Source organism: Staurois parvus, unplaced genomic scaffold (assembly GCF_062004578.1).
Source record: "Staurois parvus isolate SC_StPar_1 unplaced genomic scaffold, SC_StPar_1.0 ptg002970l, whole genome shotgun sequence".
Lineage (NCBI taxonomy): Eukaryota > Metazoa > Chordata > Amphibia > Anura > Ranidae > Staurois > Staurois parvus.
In genome coordinates, this window is record NW_028320766.1 from 67,698 (window position 1) to 86,984 (window position 19,287).

At 46.7% G+C, this 19,287-nt stretch overlaps 1 protein-coding gene across 1 annotated transcript; it reads right to left on the reverse strand.

Moving 5' to 3' along the window:
- Positions 1-1,240: 1,240 nt before the first annotated feature.
- LOC149428781 (uncharacterized) lies at positions 1,241-13,118 on the reverse strand. Its single transcript, XM_089667000.1, has 2 exons — positions 12,564-13,118; positions 1,241-2,160 (listed from the first exon to the last, which is right to left on the reverse strand). The coding sequence occupies exons 1-2, from the start codon at positions 12,984-12,986 to the stop codon at positions 1,828-1,830; spliced, it is 756 nt and encodes a 251-aa protein (XP_089523126.1). The 5' UTR covers positions 12,987-13,118; the 3' UTR covers positions 1,241-1,827.
- Between the last annotated feature and the right edge of the window lie 6,169 nt (positions 13,119-19,287).

Here is a 19,287-nt window from a genome sequence, read left to right on the forward strand (position 1 = left end):
ACCGGCTCCTCCCCTTCAGTATTTCATAGGTGTACCGGCTCCTCCCCTTCAGTCTTGCACAGGTGTACCAGCTCCTCCCCTTCAGTATTGCACAGGTGTACCAGCTCCTCCCCCTCAGTCTTGCACAGGTGTATTGGCTCCTCCCCTTCAGTATTTCACAGGTGTACCGGCTCCTCCCCTTCAGTCTTGCACATCTATACCGGCTCCACCCCTTCAGTCTTGCACAGGTGTACCGGCTCCTCCCCTTCAGTTTTGCACAGGTGCACCGGCTCCTCCCCTTCAGTCTTGCACAGGTGTACCGACTCCTCCCCTTCAGTCTTGCACAGGTGTATCGGCTCCTCCCCTTCAGTATTGCACAGGTGTACCGGCTCCTCCCCTGGACTGGAATGGCTTCCTCTGATATCACCACACACTGGGAGCTTCTCACAATGTGCATTAGAAGCTGCAGCCAGTCAGATAGAACTCCGCCTCTTTTCCTGGCTGGAGGACGTCTAGCATCATCTAGTCACTTTAGTCATTCTAGTGCTTTCCTCCCCAGCCTGACTGTCCCTGGTCCCGCCCCTTTCCTCCCAGCCTGACTGTCCCTGGTCCCGCCCCTTTCCTCCCCAGCCTGACTGTCCCTGGCCCCGCCCCTTTCCTCCCCAGCCTGACTTCCCTGGCCCCACCCCTTTCCTCCCCAGCCTGACTGTCCCTGGCCCCGCCTCTTTCCTTCATTGGATTTCAGTTCTTTCAACCGTGGGGGCTCAGCATCACATGTGGGCGTTACCAATGTAAATACAGCCTGCCTAGGAAACGCCCACTCCTCCAGACTGATACCCTCCTATCAAGGCATTTTAGTATTTGCATAACTCCTCCCACTTCTGACATCAGGAGGGAGGGCTCTTGAGAGGAGGACTGAGGCCAGGAAAAAAAGACAAAACTTATTTTTTAACATTTTATTTTTACTTTTACATCATTTTATATATTAAATATTACATTATAGGGTATTATATTTTATAAATACGTTTCATTGTAACAGTTCCTCAGTTTGTAACAATTTCCTGTTAGTTGTTATTATAAATATTATTATTATTTGAAGTACAACTTTGTATTTGTAGTCTGAAGGACCTCAGGATTGGTCCACCCAAGAATGATACTGCAGCTTTAAATCGACCTAAAAAATCTGACTGCTTGGCTCCACCCACTAGCATTAAATGGAAGACCCAAAGCCCCCCCCCCCCCCCATTGTAGTTTTCTTGTATTTTACAGTACAGAGAATGCAGCAGGAGGAGTAAGACCACAGAAGCCTCCCTGAAGAAGTCAGTGCAAGTTCAGGACTACCAATTTCTCTCCGTAAATATCACTTTCGGGTAGAGTCGCCCTTTAACAGTATTTTTTTTTTCACAGTAACATTTCACATTATTTGGTGCAGTTGTCAGTGATGAGCGAATTCTTTCACAAACCCGATAAAGCAGCAAATCGGGAATTTTTTATTCATTCATTTTTTTCAACCGAAGGAAAATACCGAATTCTGGTCACTAGATGGAGCTGAGGAGCACACTTATTTCCTTTGATACTCGGCTCCCTCTAGTGGCCATAATGTGGTATTTCCCCCATTCACTCGCTTTACTTTTTCAATAAATAACATTCGATCTGCAAAGAATATAACCAGAGAACATTCAGTTTTAGCCCCATTCACACAGAATAAATTAATAACTATGCATGGTTTTAATAAATACACCCCCAAATGTTGCAAATGTGATGACAGGTCCACTTTGGTTGGATCTTATATATGCTGAAAGTCCTGTACGAGGTCTTGCTTTCCGCTTTTCGGTGTTTTTTGCCACCCTATAGTATTCCAGTTTCATTCCCACTGGTTTCATTATTCCAGCTGCCAGCATCTGGGGACTCGGAGTTCAGCTTAGATACAAGCACGTCCTCCTTCTCCAGCATGTACTTGGGCAGCCTCCTCTCCATGTACTCTCCATTGTGCTCCAGAGCATTCAGAAACTTTTCCTTCTCTTCCTTCTTCTCTTTCTCTGCTTCGTTTTCCACTAGAATGCTCTCCACGTCCGCCAGCATCTCGTACGTGCGCCGACTCTCCTCCAAACACATACAGGTGCACTTTGATGCGCAATACCATATGATGACCAGCAGGGTGATCGACAGCATTCCGGAGGTCTGCAGGTGGGATAAGAAGATTGGAAAGGGTTAAAGGTCTGCTCCGGATATGAAAAGTAAATCTCTACAATACGGGGTTATATAGAAGCATTAGGGAGGGGACACTTTTCAGAGTTTGAGCTCAGCAGACCGTGTCACTGTGTCATATGCAAATACGGGGTTAATTATGCATAAGTAATGACTAGTGTTGGGGTACAGGGAGGGTTAGGATTACAGGGAGGGTTGGTGTTGGGGTTACCGGAAGGGTTGGTGTTGGGGTTACAGGGAAGGTAGCTGTTAGGGTTACAGGGAGGGTTAGTGTTGGAGTAAAAGGGAGGATTAGAGTTGGGGCTACAGGGAGGTTTGGTGTTGGATTTACTGGGAGGGTTAGTGTTGGTGTTACAGGGAGGGTGAGTGTTGGGGTTACAGGGAGGGTTGGTGTTGGATTTACTGGGAGGGTAAGTGTTGGGGTTACAGGGAGGGTGAGTGTTGGGGCTACAGGGAGGGTTGGTGTTGGATTTACTGGGAGGGTTAGTGTTGGGGTTACAGGGAGGGTGAGTGTTGAGGTTACAGGAAGGGTTAGTGTTGGAGTAAAAGGGAGAGTTAGTGTTGGGGTTACAGGGAGGGTTGGTGTTGGATTTACTGGTAGGGTTAGTGTTGGGGTTACAGGGAGGTGAGTGTTAGGGCTACAGGGAGAGGTAGTTTTGGGGTTACAGAAAGGGTTAGTGTTGGAGTGAAAGTGAGGGATAGTGTTTGGGTTACAGGAAGGGTTAGTGTTGGGGCTACAGGAAAGGGTTGGTGTTGGGGTTACAGGGAGGGTTGGTGTTGGAGTTACAGGGAGGGTTAGTGTTGAGGTTACAGGAAGGGTTAGTGCTGGAGTAAAATGGAGGATTAGTGTTGGGGTTACAGGGTTGGTGTTGGGGTTACAGAGAGAATTAGTATTGGGGTTACAGGAAGGGTTAGTGTTGGAGTAACAGAGAGGATTAGTGTGGGGGTTACAGAGAGGGTTAGTGTTGGGGTTACAGGGATTATTAGTTCTGAGATTACAGGGAGAATTGGTGTTAGGGTTTCAGGGAGGGTTAGTGTTGGAGTAACAGGGAGGGTTAATGTTAGGGATACAGGGAGAGGTAGTGTTGGGGTTACAGGGAGGATTGGTGTTGGGGTTACAAGGAGGACTAATGTTGGGGTTACAGGGAGAATTAGTATTGGGGTTACAGGGAGGGTTAGTGTTGGGGTTACCGGAATAATTAGTACTGGGGTGACAGGGAGGGTTGATGTTGGGGTTACAGGGAGGGATAGTGTTGGGGTTACAGGGATAATTAGTACTAGGGTTACATGGATTGTTAGTGTTGGGAATACAGGAAGGGTTAGTGTTGGGGTTACAGGGAAGGTTGCTGTTAGGGTTACAGGGAGGGTTAGTGTTGGGGTCACAGGGAGGGTTAATGTTGGGGTTACATGGATTGTTAGTGTTGGGGTTACAGGGAGGGTTGGTGTTGGGGTTACAGGGAGGGTTAATGTTGGGGTTACAGGGAGGGTTGGTGTTGGGGTTACAGGGAGGGTTAATGTTGGGGTTACAGGGAGGGTTGGTGTTGAGGTTACAGGGAGGGTTGGTGTTGGGATTACAGGGAGGGTTGGTGTTGGGGTTACAGGGAGGGTCGGTGTTGGGATTACAGGGAGGGTCGGTGTTGGGATTACAGGGAGGGTTAGTGTTGGGGTTACAGGGAGGGTTAATGTTGGGGTTACATGGATTGTTAGTGTTGGGGTTACAGGGAGGGTTGGTGTTGGGGTTACAGGGAGGGTTAATGTTGGGGTTACAGGGAGGGTTGGTGTTGGGGTTACAGGGAGGGTTAATGTTGGGGTTACAGGGAGGGTTGGTGTTGAGGTTACAGGGAGGGTTGGTGTTGGGATTACAGGGAGGGTTGGTGTTGGGGTTACAGGGAGGGTCGGTGTTGGGATTACAGGGAGGGTCGGTGTTGGGATTACAGGGAGGGTAATGTTGGGGTTACAGGGAGGGTTGGTGTTGAGGTTACAGGGAGGGTTGGTGTTGGGATTACAGGGAGGGTTGGTGTTGGGGTTACAGGGAGGGTCGGTGTTGGGATTACAGGGAGGGTCAGTGTTGGGGTTACAGGGAGGGTAATGTTGGGGTTACAGGGAGGGTTGGTGTTGGGGTTACAGGGAGGGTCGGTGTTGGGATTACAGGGAGGGTCAGTGTTGGGGTTACAGGGAGGGTAATGTTGGGATTACAGGGAGGGTTGGTGTTGGGGTTACAGGGAGGGTTGGTGTTGGGGTTACAGGGAGGGTCGGTGTTGGGGTTACAGGGAGGGTCGGTGTTGGGGTTACAGGGAGGGTAATGTTGGGGTTACAGGGAGGGTTGGTGTTGGGGTTACAGGGAGGGTTGGTGTTGGGGTTACAGGGAGGGTCGGTGTTGGGATTACAGGGAGGGTCGGTGTTGGGATTACAGGGAGGGTAATGTTGGGGTTACAGGGAGGGTTGGTGTTGAGGTTACAGGGAGGGTTGGTGTTGGGATTACAGGGAGGGTTGGTGTTGGGGTTACAGGGAGGGTCAGTGTTGGGGTTACAGGGAGGGTAATGTTGGGGTTACAGGGAGGGTTGGTGTTGGGGTTACAGGGAGGGTCGGTGTTGGGATTACAGGGAGGGTCAGTGTTGGGGTTACAGGGAGGGTAATGTTGGGGTTACAGGGAGGGTTGGTGTTGAGGTTACAGGGAGGGTTGGTGTTGGGATTACAGGGAGGGTTGGTGTTGAGGTTACAGGGAGGGTTGGTGTTGAGGTTACAGGGAGGGTTTGTGTTGGGATTACAGGGAGGGTTGGTGTTGGGGTTACAGGGAGGGTTGGTGTTGGGGTTACAAGAAGAACTAGTGTAAGGACACCTCTAGGGTAGGCGGTGGGTTTCAGCACCAATAACTGCACACTTCCACCTTCCGGTGCTGCCATTCTCTGTATTGTTGTTTTCTATGTTAGACTTGTTTACAGATCCCTATTAGATGATTGGGTATGATATCTATGCATGCATTTGTTATGTGTATAACTAAGCTAATAAAAGAGCCCTTCAACGCAGTGATCACAACAGCCAGCAATCATATTTTACTGATCTGACTCACGAAAACTGAAATCCGTATGTGATGGATTACTGCGAACAGAAGAGCACCTCCCCCGTCATCTATATCAATTACCAGATCGCCGAAGTCAGGAGGAATGTAAAGATGAGATTTCATCTGCTTACAGATCTCCTGATTCCTTCTTTCCACCCTCATCAGTATGTTAAAAACATTTTAAAATAAAACTTTTACATTTTCATGACACACATTTATTTTTAGTCTCAGCGACGTCACCCCCAGGGTTTCTCTGCTTTTCTATGCAATGCAGGCAGATTACAGCTGGTGGGAGGGGCCAGCAAATAACTTCCAGAAAACCTCACAGCACCCCGCGTCAGTACTCCTCTCAAGAGCCCTCAGTTCTGATGCAAGCAGTGGACTGGCTCTTGGGACGAGTTATGCAAATATTAAACATCTCTCTCTCTCTCTATATATATATTATTTATTTCAATGTTCAATGGTGTGATTTCCCCATAGTAGATGTGTCTCCTCTCCTACAACGGGTAAATTGCCCTAAAGTAGACAAGTCTCCTCCTCTATAGCGAGATGTGATTCTTCTCCTACAATGGTGTGATTTCCCTATAGTAGATATGTCTCTTCTACAAAGATGAGAGTTCCCTATGGGAGACCTGTCTCCTCTCCTACCAAGGTGAAGTTTCCCAGCAGTAGACCTGTTTCCTCTCCTACCAAGGTGAAGTTTCCCAGCAGTAGACCTGTTTCCTCTCCTACCAAGGTGAAGTTTCCCAGCAGTAGACCTGTCTCCTCTCCTACAAAGGTGAAGTTTCCCAGCAGTAGACCTGTCTCCTCTCCTCCAATAATGAACTTTTCCTACAGAAGATGTGTCTCCTCTCCTACAACGGTTAAATTGCCCAAAAGTAGACGTGTCTCCTCCTCTATAGCGAGATGTGATTCTTCTCCTACAACGGTGTGATTTCCCTATAGCAGATGTCTCTTCTACAAAGATGAGAGTTCCCTATGGTAGACCTGTCTCCTCTCCTATGAAGGTGCAGTTTTCCAGCAGTAGACCTGTCTCCTCGCCTCCAATAATGAACTTTTCCTACAGAAGATGTGTCTCCTCTCCTACAATGGTTAGGTGGCCCTAAAGTAGACGTGTCTCCTCCTCTATAGCGAGATGTGATTCTTCTCCTACAATGGTGTGATTTCCCCATAGTAGATATGTCTCTTCTACAAAGATGAAAGTTCCCTATGGTAGACCTGTCTCCTTTCCTACGAAGGTGAAGTTTCCCAGCAGTAGACCTGTCTCCTCTCCTCCAATAATGAACTTTTCCTACAGAAGATGTGTCTCCTCTCCTACAACGGGTAAATTGCCCTAAAGTAGACGTTTCTCCTCCTCTATAGCGAGATGTGCTTCTTCTCCTACAATGGTGTGATTTCCCCATAGTAGATGTGTCTCTTCTACAATGATGAGAGATCCCAATAGTAGACCTGTCTCCTCTCCTACAAAGGTGAAGTTTCCCAGCAGTAGACCTGTCTGCTCTCCTCCAATAGTGAACTTTTCCTACAGAAGACATGTCTCCTCTCCTACAATGGTTAGATTGCCCTAAAGTTGACATATCTCCTCCTCTATAGCGAGATGTGATTCTTCTCCTACAACTGTGTGATTTCCCCATAGCAGATGTCTCTTCTACAATGATGAGAGTGCCCAATGGTAGACCTGTCTCCTCTCCTACGAAAGTGAAGCTTCCCAACAGTAGACCTGTCTCCTCTCCTCCAATAATGAACTTTTCCTACAGAAGATGTGTCTCCTCTCCTACAACGGTTAGATTGCCATAAAGTAGACGTGTCTCCTCCTCTATAGCGAGATGTGATTCTTCTCCTACAACGGTGTGATTTCCCCATAGTAGATGTGTCTCTTCTACAATGATGAGAGATCCCAATAGTAGACCTGTCTCCTCTCCTACGAAGGTGAAGTTTCCCAGCAGTAGACCTGTCTGCTCTCCTCCAATAATGAACTTTTCCTACAGAAGATGTGTCTCCTCTCCTACAACACTTAGATTGCCATAAAGTAGACGTGTCTCCTCCTGTATAGCGAGATGTGATTCTTCTCCTACAATGGTGTGATTTCCCTATAGTAGATGTGTCTCCTCTCCTTCAGTGGTGAGAGTTCTCAATGGTAGACCCTTCTCCTCTCTTACAATAGTTACATTCCCCGACAGTAGATGTGTCTCCTCCTGCAATGGAGAAAAAATCCCAAAGTGGATGTGTTTCCCTTCCTACAAACCTGTACTAGGTTTGTCTCCTCTAATGCAATGTCAAGAGTTTCCAACAGCAGATATGCCCACTCTCCTACAATGATAAGATTTCCTAGCAGTAGACGTTTGTTCCCTCTATAGATCCCTCTAAAATATGATTTTCCTTTTCGTAGTGAGATGGGTCTCCTTTTCCAAAAATGGTGAGATTTTCCCACAGTTGATGTGTTGATGTGTCTTCACTGGTCAAATTTTCCTGGAGAAGATGTTTCTCCTCTCCTACAACAATGAGATTTTCCTACAGTAGATGGCTTTCTTCTCCTATAATGATAGGATTTCCTCATGGTAGATGGGTCTCCTGTCCTACAATGGTAAGATTATCCCACGGTAGATGTGTCTCCTCTCCCACAATGGGGAGATCTCCTCACAGTAGAGATGTCTCTTCTCATATAGTAATGACTCTTAGCCTCCACTATGAGAAAATCTAACCAATGGAGGAGAGAAGACACATCTCCCATAGGGAAATCACATTACTGCAGTAGAGGAGACATATCTACTGTAGGGAAATCTTACTATTATAGGAGAGGAGACACATACAGTATACTAGTGGGAATATATTACTACTGTGAAAAAGGAGATACATAGTCATGACCAAAAATCTTGTCTCCCCCCACATTTCTGTCAGATAACGCACCACTTCCCCCTAAAAATAGTTACAATTACAAATGTTTCGGCAATCTCATGTTTATTTCTTTTTTTTGTATTGGTATGACAAATAAAAAAAAAGTGGAGAAACAAAAAGCCAAGTTTGATACATTCTAATCCAAACCCCAAAAATAGACTGGACAAAATTATTGGCACCCTCAGTTTAATATTTGTTAGCACATCCCTTGGAAAAAATACCTGAAATCAAAGGCTTCCTGTAACCATCAATGAGTTTCTTCCACCTCTCTACTGGAATTTTGGAGCGCTCTTCTTTTGCCAACTGCTCCAGGTCCCTCAGATTGGAAGGGTTCCTTTTCCCAACTGCTGTTTTGAGATCTCTCCCCAGGAGCTCTGTGGGATTGAGATCTGGACTCATTGCTGGCCAGTTCAGTAGAATTCCCCACAGTAGATCTGTCTCTTCTCTAACAATGGTGAGATTTCCCCATGGTAGATATTTCTCCTCTCCTATGATGGTAACATTTCCCCACAAAATGTATGTCTCCTCTCTTAAAACAGTAAGATTCTTCCACAAAACAAATGTCTCCTACCCCTCTTTAATGAGATTTTCCTCTGTAGTTAGATGTGTCTCCTCTATCACAATGGCGAGAAGAGAGATATCTCTTCTCATACAGTATTGAAGTTTCACCTAAACAAGATGTGTCTCCTCTCCCACAATAGTAATATTTCCACCAATATATGTGTCTTCTGTCCTAAAATGGTAAGATTCCCCCACAGTAGATGTGTCTCCTCTTCCCTTGTAGCGATACGTTCCCCATATTAGGTGTGTCTACCTTTAATTTATAATAATTATCCACAGTAGGAATATTTCCTTTCATACAAATATGATGTTTCTTCACAGTAGATGTGCGTCCTCTTCTACAGTGGTGCAATTGCTCCAGAAATGGTGAGATGTTCCCAGAGTAGATGTACAGTATCTCTTCTACTACATGAGTCTCTTATCCTACAATAATGAGATTTATCTACAGTAAATGGGTCTCCTATCCTACACTGGTACATTTTTCCTACAGAAGATGTGTCTCCTGTCAAACAATAGTGGGATTTTCCCACTGTAGATGTTTCACAGAATCCATGCCAAGACTTCTAATGGTACCCACAGAAACCCCACCAATACTTCCAGTGAATCCCTGCAAGGACGTCCAATGATACCAACAGAATCCCTGCCAGGACTTCCAATGGTCCAATGCTGATATTTCCCCTAACTATTGCATATCTTCTCCTTTGTTGATAGGATTTCCCCACAATAGGTATGTCTTTTTTGCTACAACAGTGATATTTCCCAACACCATTATGTCTACTATGCTAAAATGGTAAGATCCACAGTAGATGTGTCTCCTCTCCCCTTGCAGTGAGATTTTCCCCACATTAGGTGTGTCTCCCCTTCATTCAAAATTAGATTTATTCACAGTAGGAATAACTCCCCTCAAACAAATATGAGGTTTCCCCACAGTAGATGTGTCTTCTCTTCAACAGTGGTGCAATTTCTCCCACATTGGTGCAATTTCCCCACACCAGATGTGTTCTACAGTAGTGAGATTTTCCCAAAGTAGATGTACAGTATCTCTTCTACTACATAAGTCTCTTCTTGTACAGTAATGAGATATATCCACAGTAGATGAGTCTCCTCTCCTTCAATAGTGTGTTTTTCCTACAGAAGATGTGCCTCCTCTCAAACAGTGGTGAGATTTTCCCACAATAGATGTTTCACAGAATCCATGTCAATACTTCTATTGATACCCATAGAAATCCTGCCAGGACTTCCAGGTAGCCACAGAATTCCTGCAAGGACTTCCAATGGTAGCCACAGAATCCCTACAAGGACTTCTAATGGTAGCCACAGAATCCCTGCCGGAACTTCTAATGGTCCAACAGTGATATATCCCCACTAACTATTGCATATCTCCACCTATGTTGGTAAGATTTCCTCACAGTAGACATGTCTTCTCTACTGTAATAGTGATATTCCCTAACACCATTGTATCTACTCTCCTAAAATGGTAAGACTTCCAAACAGTAGATGTGTCTCCTCTCCTACAATGGTGCAATTTCCCCTCTCCTATATTGGTGAGATTTCCCCACAATAGTTGTGTTTCTTCTACTACAGTGGTAGGATTTTCTTACAGAAGACATGTCTCTTCTCAAACAATAGTGAGTTTTCCCTCTTTAATGAGATTTTCCTCTGCAGTTAAATGTGTCTCCTCTATCACAATGCTGAGAAGAGAGATGTCTCTTCTCATACAGTATTGAGATTTTGCCTACACAAGATGTGTCTCCTTTCCCACAATAATAATATTTCCACCAATATATGTGTCTACTCTCCTAAAATGGTAAGATTTCCCCACAATAGATGTGTCTCCTCCCCTCTTGTAGTGATATTTTTCCCATATTAGGTGTGTCTCCCCCTCATTTATAATAAGATTTATCCACAGTAGGAATATCTCCTCTCATTCAAATATAAGGTTTCCTCACAGTAGATGTGTCTCCTCTTCTTCAATGGTGCAATTTCTCCTGAAATGTGAGATGTTCCCAAAATAGGTGTACAGTATCTCTTCTACTACATGAGTCTCCTACGATAATGAGATTTATCCACAGTAGATGTGGCTCCTCCTCTTACCATGGTGAGCATTTCCTACAGAAGATGTGTCTTCTCTCAAACAATAGTGGAGATTTTCCCACCGTAGATGTTTCACAGAATCCATGTCAAGATTTTAATGGTACCCAAAGAATCCCTACCAATACTTTCCAGTGGTACTCAGAGAATCCCTGCAAGGACTTCCAATGGTAGCCACAGAATCCCTGCCAGGACTTCCAATGGTGCAATAGTGATATTTCTCCACTAACTTGTTGCATATCTTCTTTGTTGGCAAGATTTTCCCACAGTAGGTATGTCTTCTCTACTTCAATAGTGATATTACCCCACACCATTATGTCTACTATACTAAAATGGTAAGATTTCCCCATAGTAGATGTGTCTCCTCTCCTGCAATGGTGCAATGTTTCCTCGCTTACATTGGTGAGATTTCCCCACAGTAGATGTGTCTCCTCTCCTGCAATGGTGCAATGTTTCCTCGCTTACATTGGTGAGATTTCCCCACAGTAGATGTGTCTCCTCTCCTGCAATGGTGCAATTTTTCCTCTCCTACATTGGTGAGATTTCCCCACAGTAGATGTGTCTCCTCTCCTGCAATGGTGCAATGTTTCCTCGCTTACATTGGTGAGATTTCCCCACAGTAGATGTGTCTCCTCTCCTGCAGTGGTGCAATGTTTCCTCGCTTACATTGGTGAGATTTCCCCACAGTAGATGTGTCTCCTCTCCTGCAATGGTGCAATTTTTCCTCTCCTACATTGGTGAGATTTCCCCACAGTAGATGTGTCTCCTCTCCTGCAATGGTGCAATGTTTCCTCGCTTACATTGGTGAGATTTCCCCACAGTAGATGTGTCTCCTCTCCTGCAATGGTGCAATGTTTCCTCGCTTACATTGGTGAGATTTCCCCACAGTAGATGTGTCTCCTCTCCTGCAGTGGTGCAATGTTTCCTCGCTTACATTGGTGAGATTTCCCCACAGTAGATGTGTCTCCTCTCCTGCAATGGTGCAATTTTTCCTCTCCTACATTGGTGAGATTTCCCCACAGTAGATGTGTCTCCTCTCCTGCAATGGTGCACTTTTTCCTCTCCTACATCGTTGAGATTTCCCCACAGGAGTTGTACAGTATTTCTTCTACTACAATGGTAGGATTTTCCTACAGAAGACCTGTCTCTTCTCAAACAACAGTGAGTGTTTCCCACAGTAGATGTTTCACTGGTGGTTTTTCCTACCAGTAGTCTGCTCTCCTAAATGTGTAAGATTTTCCATAATGAATGTTTCTTCTGCAATGGTGAGATTTCTCCACAGTTGGTGTGTTTCCTATTCTAGAATGAGATTTCCACCAAGTAGAGGTATCTCTTCTCCTACAATACTGAGTTGATGTTTATCTTCCTGTATGGTAGTGGGATTTTCCCAAAATAGATGTGTCTCCTCTCCTTCAATGTTGAGATTTCCCCACAGCACCCCACCTACAATAATGAGAGTTCCCTTTAGCAGTTGGTATTTTTGCCGCCCCAAGCAGGGCAGAAGTGTATCTCCCTTACCACTGAACTCCACAATTATTTATTCTGGATTAAGGATTTTCCATTGGGTAGGTTGACAACAACTTTTTAGCTAAGTAAGGGATGTTGTGATTTGGCAAAACGGGCAATCCCATTGGGAAGTTTTCATCACTGGAATGTTACATCACATAAAGCAACCCCCAGTTATTGGGTTTTAAAATGTCTTTTAATATCACATCAATATATTTTCTATATCCATTGTATTTTATGGTGTATTGAACGAACCCCTTACCTGAAACACGAATAAGTAAAAGTCGTGGTCAACCTGATAGTGAGAGATCGCTACAACAAAGCAGGACAGGTACCGTCCATCTGTCATTGCAATCAGGAGCCAAATCAGTGGAGGTTTTCCAACCTTCAAGACAACGTAGATACAAGCCCAATTGCCAGACCAACACGGGCAACATTCCTTCTTGTTGAAGCCAGGAAAATAGAATAATCCTATGAAGATGAAGACGATGGCTGGACCCAGGAAGAACGAGAGGCTGTAGATGCCTATAAGGACCACACTGTATCCACTTGCTGGATTTGTTGGACATTCAAAGCTGGAGTCTAAAATTGCTTGTATTCCAATAAGAGAGAAGGTCACTAAGGCCGTATTCACAAACTTGCTACCAGTGGCAGTGTATGTTCCGAATGCGTCAGATATGGTCATTTTGATCCAATGGTTAGCTTGGAGAGTACAATTGTCGAATATTTACAACAGGGAAATGTGTCTCTATAAGTCTGGAGACCTTAAATCCCACCAGAGGAGCAGTATGGAGAACTCGTTGCCTGGGGTGCAGAAGGTGCAGTCTCCTTTTTTAAAGCTCAAGAATATATCTTGCACTGCTTACTGATTGGGCTGATTAAGCTCATTTGCCTACTGGAAGAACCGGATAGACCTGTCATGAGAATGTGCAATGTGCAACGGCATCACAATTTTCCCTGGAATCAGAACAATCTGACACTGTGAGAATGGCTATAAATCATTTTTTATATGGATTCTTCGGCTCCAGTTTGGAGGAGGAAGTCACATGGAGACTACATCCAATTTTTCCAATAATACTTATCAATAAGAACGTCAATAATTAATTATTGCAGAATTACCAATGCTTGGAATCTGCTCTTTGAGTAACTTCAAGGGCTGAACAGGAAGTCATGGAACAGCTGACGTAACATTTTTTTTTATGTGCTGAAGTCCTTCAAATTTCACGTGTTGGTAGAGTAACTTTTCCTCTATATTAACTCTTCCCTCAGAGTAACTCTTCTTCTTTTTCATTGCAGGTAAACAATGGATTCCAAGAAAAAGCAACATGTTATCATTGAGTTCTTGACAAAGGTGGGGTGCAGATAACCAGCTCCTGACTAACCATTAGGGTCTAGCTCCTCCTAGCTGCACTAAGTGGGTGCTACAATGGATTCCAAGCAGAAGCCGCCATGTGCCGCCATGTGCCGCCATGTTCTTCATGAAGAATGGGTGCAGGCTGTTCAACATCCACAGAAGGCTATAGATTGTTTATGGAGATGGCACCATCGACAAGAGTCACCATTGACAAGACATTGCTCATCGATGGTGTCATCTCCATAATCATTCTGTGGCCTTCTGTGGCTGTTGAACAGCCTGCACCCTTTCTTCATGAAGGACATGGTGGCTTCTGCTTGGAATCCATTGTAGCACCCTCTTAGTGCAGCTAGGAGGAGCTAGACCCTAATGGTTAGTCAGGAGCTGGTTAGCCGATTAGGTGTGATAGCCAGAGGGGTCAAATTTTGTTCATGGCTGAGAGATTCTGCAGGCCACCCCCTCTGCAATTTCCCCCTGCTCTGAGGCTTTCAGAGGAGGGCCTTGGAGGCAGTGAGTGGATCTGAGTTGGTTGCACTCTTGAGGGACCTCAGCCAATCCCCAACACAAGGCTTGGCAATGGCATTGGTGTATTTAGGTCTTGTGCTGCCCTAGGCAACACAAAAATCATTCACCCCCACGGACACCGACCAACACCAACTCCCCCCCCCCCCCCCTTGCCCCTCTCGTGGAGAAAGCCTGACATTGACCAAAAAAAACCCTGCCCCCCACATGGGAGGGCCTTCCACTACCCCCCCCCCCCCCCGGCCATAGAGAGAAAGACACTTATATTCATCTCCGGACATCCCCGAGAATGAGAGTCAGGCTCTACTTGCACCATAAAGCAGCCCACAGCCTCTCTCTCATCCATATTCTGATTCCCCCAATAAATACCAAAACCAAAGCTCAAGGAACTGGTTTCTGTCTCTGGATGAATGTTTGTTCGGAAAATGCTGTATGACTGGCCATGTAGGGCTATAGGGGGACCCAAATTCATCAGCAGTCCCTAAGGGGGCAGTGCTACACCACTACTTACCTGCAATGAAGAAGATAGGGAGTTACTCTACCAACGTGAAATTTGAGGGACCAATGTAAGTCAATACAAAAGTTACGCCCACTTTTGCATTCCTTTCTGTTCAGCCCTTGAAATGACTCAGAGGCAGATTCCAAGGACACGTCATTCCCCATCTTCACGATGTTACACGGACCCCCTCACACCGTCAAGGGTTTGCTTCTGACCCTTCCACAAGGCAGACTTTGTCATCAGAAGGTCAGTCTTCCCAAATCTTTTCCAGTTTTTGATTCTGGACTGTTAAACCCTCCTGGAAGGTTCTTCTGTTTCTGAGAGACCCTTAAGGTGAGAGCTCTGTGCTGAGTTCCAGGGTCTGTACACCCGCTGTGCCCATTATGAGGGGTTCCCACCATCCCTGTGCTGAGTTCTGGGGTCTGTACACCTGCTGTGCCCATTATGAGGGGTTCCCACCATCTCTGTGCTAAGTTCCCGGGTCTGTGCACCCACTGTGCCCATTATCAGGGGTTCCCACCATCCCTGTGCTGAGTTTCCACCACAATGCTGAATAAAAGACTACCATGCATTATGGACTGCCAGGACTCTTACTATCCTTGCCATGACCTCCACTGGTACTCTCAGGATCCCTGCCAGGACTTCCAATGGTACTCCCACTATCTCTGCCAGGACTTCCACTGGTACTCCCACTATCTCTGCCAGGACTTCCAATGGTACTCCCACTATCCCTTCCAGGACTTCCAATCATACTCACAAAATCCCTGAAAGGACTTCCAATGGTACTCCCACTATCCCTATTAGGAGTTCCAATCATACTCACAAAATCCCTGAAAGGACTTCCAATGGTACTCCCACTATCCTTGCCATGACCTCCACTGGTACTCTCAGGATCCCTGCCAGGACTTCCACTGGTACTCCCACTATCTCTGCCAGGACTTTCACTGGTACTCCCACTATCCCTTCCAGGACTTCCAATCATACTCACAAAATCCCTGAAAGGACTTCCAATGGTACTCCCACTATCCTTGCCATGACCTCCACTGGTACTCTCAGGATCCCTGCCAGGACTTCCAATGGTACTCCCACTATCCCTTCCAGGACTTCCAATCATACTCACAAAATCCCTGAAAGGACGTCCAATGGTACTATTAGAATCTCTTCCAGGACTTCCGATGGCACTGCTAGAATCTCTTCCAGGACTTCCAATGGTACCTCCTGTCCTGATGATAAAGTTTTTAACAAGCCAGGAAAAAGGAGAAGATCTGCAACAGATACAAATCTGACTGGGGTTCTAGCCCTCATCTGTACTACTAAAGAAAAGCAGATTTGTGTTGCTGTTGAAGAGTTCACTTGGAAATCATTGTGAAGAGAACCCTCCAGTCCTGGACAGTTGCCATGTTGACCACTCCAAAAATCAACGCTTCCCATATTAAATCAATCATTTAAAGTGGAATTCCAACTTTCACCTAACTAGCTTTAAAATACTCCCCTCCCCCGCTGTTAGGAAGGGGGAGGGTCCAGTTTTAGGTCTAGTTGGGTAACTGGAATTCCACTTCAATAACCACAAGAGACATCAGTTTCTGATTTCTGGGAACTCCATATCAGCTTGATCAGACCCCAACTCCTAAATGCCTCCCAGTAGGACACTAAGGGGTCTATTGATAGAAATAGGATTTGCATAGCCTTTGGTGATCATTCGGAGCAGTTTGGGTGGAAACATTGTTTTTTAGGTTATTTTCTCTTCTGAATGAATATTCGTCCATTATGGGCAGAAGTGACATACAGCATTGTGGCCTCTGGAACTGAGGAGCAAAAAAATACATACAACCTCGTAACAAAAGATCCGATGTAACAATGCCAGAGAAAAGAAATGTAACAAATTGTTCCATTTATCTGCTTATTCCCTCCAGTGTTCTCTGGAGTTGTTACATTGTATCGCTTGTTGCAAAGATGTATTTTCTATGCTGCTCGGCTCCATCTAGTGCAGGGGTGTCCAAACTACGGCCCTCCGGGTGTTGAGGAACTGCAAGTCCCATGAGGCCTTGCAAGACTCTGACATCCACAGGCAAGACACCCAGAGGATGAGGCATGATGGGACTCGTAGTACTCCAACAGCTGGAGGGCCATAATTTGGACACCCCTGATCTAGTGTATAGAGTCTGCAGTGCAGTATTTTGTTATTGCCCATAATAAAAGAACATTCATTCAGAATTAAAAAGACTTTAAAGTGGAGTTCCACCCAAAAGTGGAAGCTCCACACTTCTGCCCCCCCCCCCTCCCCCGCAGCCCTTTGGGACCTTGGAAGTCTGGCTCCCCCCCCCCACCCCCGCAGCCCTCTGGGACTTTGGAAGTCTGGGACCTGGAAGTCTGCCCCCCCAACCCCCTCCCCCCCCCCGCAGCCCTCTGGGACCTGGAAGTCTGTCCCACAACCCCCTCCCCCCCCCCGCAGCCCTCTGGGACCTTGGAAGTCTAGGACCTGGAAGTTTGGCTCCCCCACCACAGCCCTCTGGGACCTTGGAAGTCTGGGACCTGGAAGTCTGCCCCCCCAACCCCCTCCCCCCCCCCCCCGCAGCCCTCTGGGACCTTGGAAGTCTGGGACCTGGAAGTCTGTCCCCCCCCCCCCCCCCCCCGCAGCCCTCTGGGACCTTGGAAGTCTAGGACCTGGAAGTTTGCCCCCCCCCGCAGCCCTCTGGGACCTGGAAGTCTGGCTCCCCCCCCCCCTCAGCCCTCTGGGACCTTGGAAGTCTGGGACCTGGAAATGTGCCCACACATCATGCTAGGAAGAGTGATTTTAGAGGTGGGGGGGTTGGAAGGGGGCAGAGGATGCCCACACATCATGCTAGGAAGGGTGATTTTAGAGGTGGGGGGGTTGGAAGGGGCCAGAGGATGCCCGCACATCATGCTAGGAAGGGTGATTTTAGAGGTGGGGGGGTTGGAAGGGGGCAGAGGATGCCCACACATCATATTAGGAAGGGGGATATTGGGGGGGGGTTGGAAAGGGGCAGAGGATCCCCACACATCATGCTAGGAAGGGTGATTTTAGAGGTGGGGGGGTTGGAAGGGGGCAGAGGATGCCCGCACATCATGCTAGGAAGGGTGATTTTAGAGGTGGGGGGGTTGGAAGGGGGCAGAGGATGCCCACACATCATGTTAGGAAGGGGGATATTGGGGGGGGGGTTGGAAAGGGGCAGAGGATCCCCACACATCATGCTAGGAAGGGTGATTTTAGGGGGGGTTGGAAGGGGGCACAGGATGCCCACACATCATGCTAGAGAGTGTGATTTTAAGGGGGGTTTGCAAGGGGGCAGAGGATGCCTGCACGTCATGTTAGGAAGAGTGATTTAAGGGGGGGATTTGGAAGGGGGCAGAGGATGTTCATACATAATGCTAGGAAGAGTGATTTTAGGGGGGATTGGGAAGGGGCAGAGGATGCCTACACATCATGCTAGGAAGAGTAATTTTAGGGGGGGGTTAGGAAGGGGGCAGAGGATGCCCACACATCATTCTAGGAAGTGTGATTTTGGGGGGGGGGGAGATTTGGAAGGGGCAGAGGATGCCAACACATCATGCAAGGAAGAGTGATTTTAAGGGGGGTGGGGAGGATTTGTGCTAAAGGGGGGGATTTGGAAAGGGACAGAGGATGCATGGACATATATACTTTATTCTTTACTGTTGGGACACAGAAGGTTTTAGAAGAATTTACCGGCCCCCGGTCTCAGTTGGGGACCCCCCCCCGCTCTAAAAGCATTTCAAATGTTTGTTGCCAACGCCCAGACACTGGGGTCCTGGGGCCCCTCCAGGACAGGGCAATGGGCCCTTGGAGTATTTGCAGGGTGAGCAGGAAGTTTCCCATGCTCGTTGGAGGTTATTCATGCCATTGCCATGGCCGGCTGTGATCCAGATTGATGACACACGATGGATAACACGGCAGCATGTGAGCGTCATTCGTCATTCACATGACCGCTGTAACACGTTCATACATAATGTATACCTGCCAGTGACAGTTCATTCATTCCGATATAAAGACATTCAGGATTGGACCGGTTCCCCGCAGAATGACGCTTCGCTGTACACAGACTTCACATGGCCCTGGAGGTGGCACGCCTGGAAAAGGACAAAATGTTATGTTCTCGGAATTTTTCCCGTAAGTCGTGATCGACAAATATTTACTATCCCACATTTCAGATGGATGAAATAAGTCCTGGTGTCGTGTCGATCCCGCCGTGACCTCATACATCATCTCCTGCATTGCTTTTAAAGCATTTGCACCCAACAGAGGTCGTGTGGACCGGCCCTAAACTCTGCCAGGTCAGGCAGCTAAATACAGCCCATAGATATATATATATAGATTTGTAGATGCGTCCATCCAGTCCTGAGATTTACACAGCTCTTTCCCAAAGAACAGCCCTGTTTACAAAGAAAGGGAACCTGATTTTTCTATTCTGCAGTTGCGCTTTCACTTACAGGTCTCCTTTCCCTCCTCCTGTGACAGGACAGCCGAAGGGAAAAAAAAACAGCACAATAAGCTCATCCCGAGGACACTCTATTCTCTCTTCCTATCCGCATGCACTGCAGGGCTTGTGCTGCTTTTTCCTCCCTCTGTTTCTG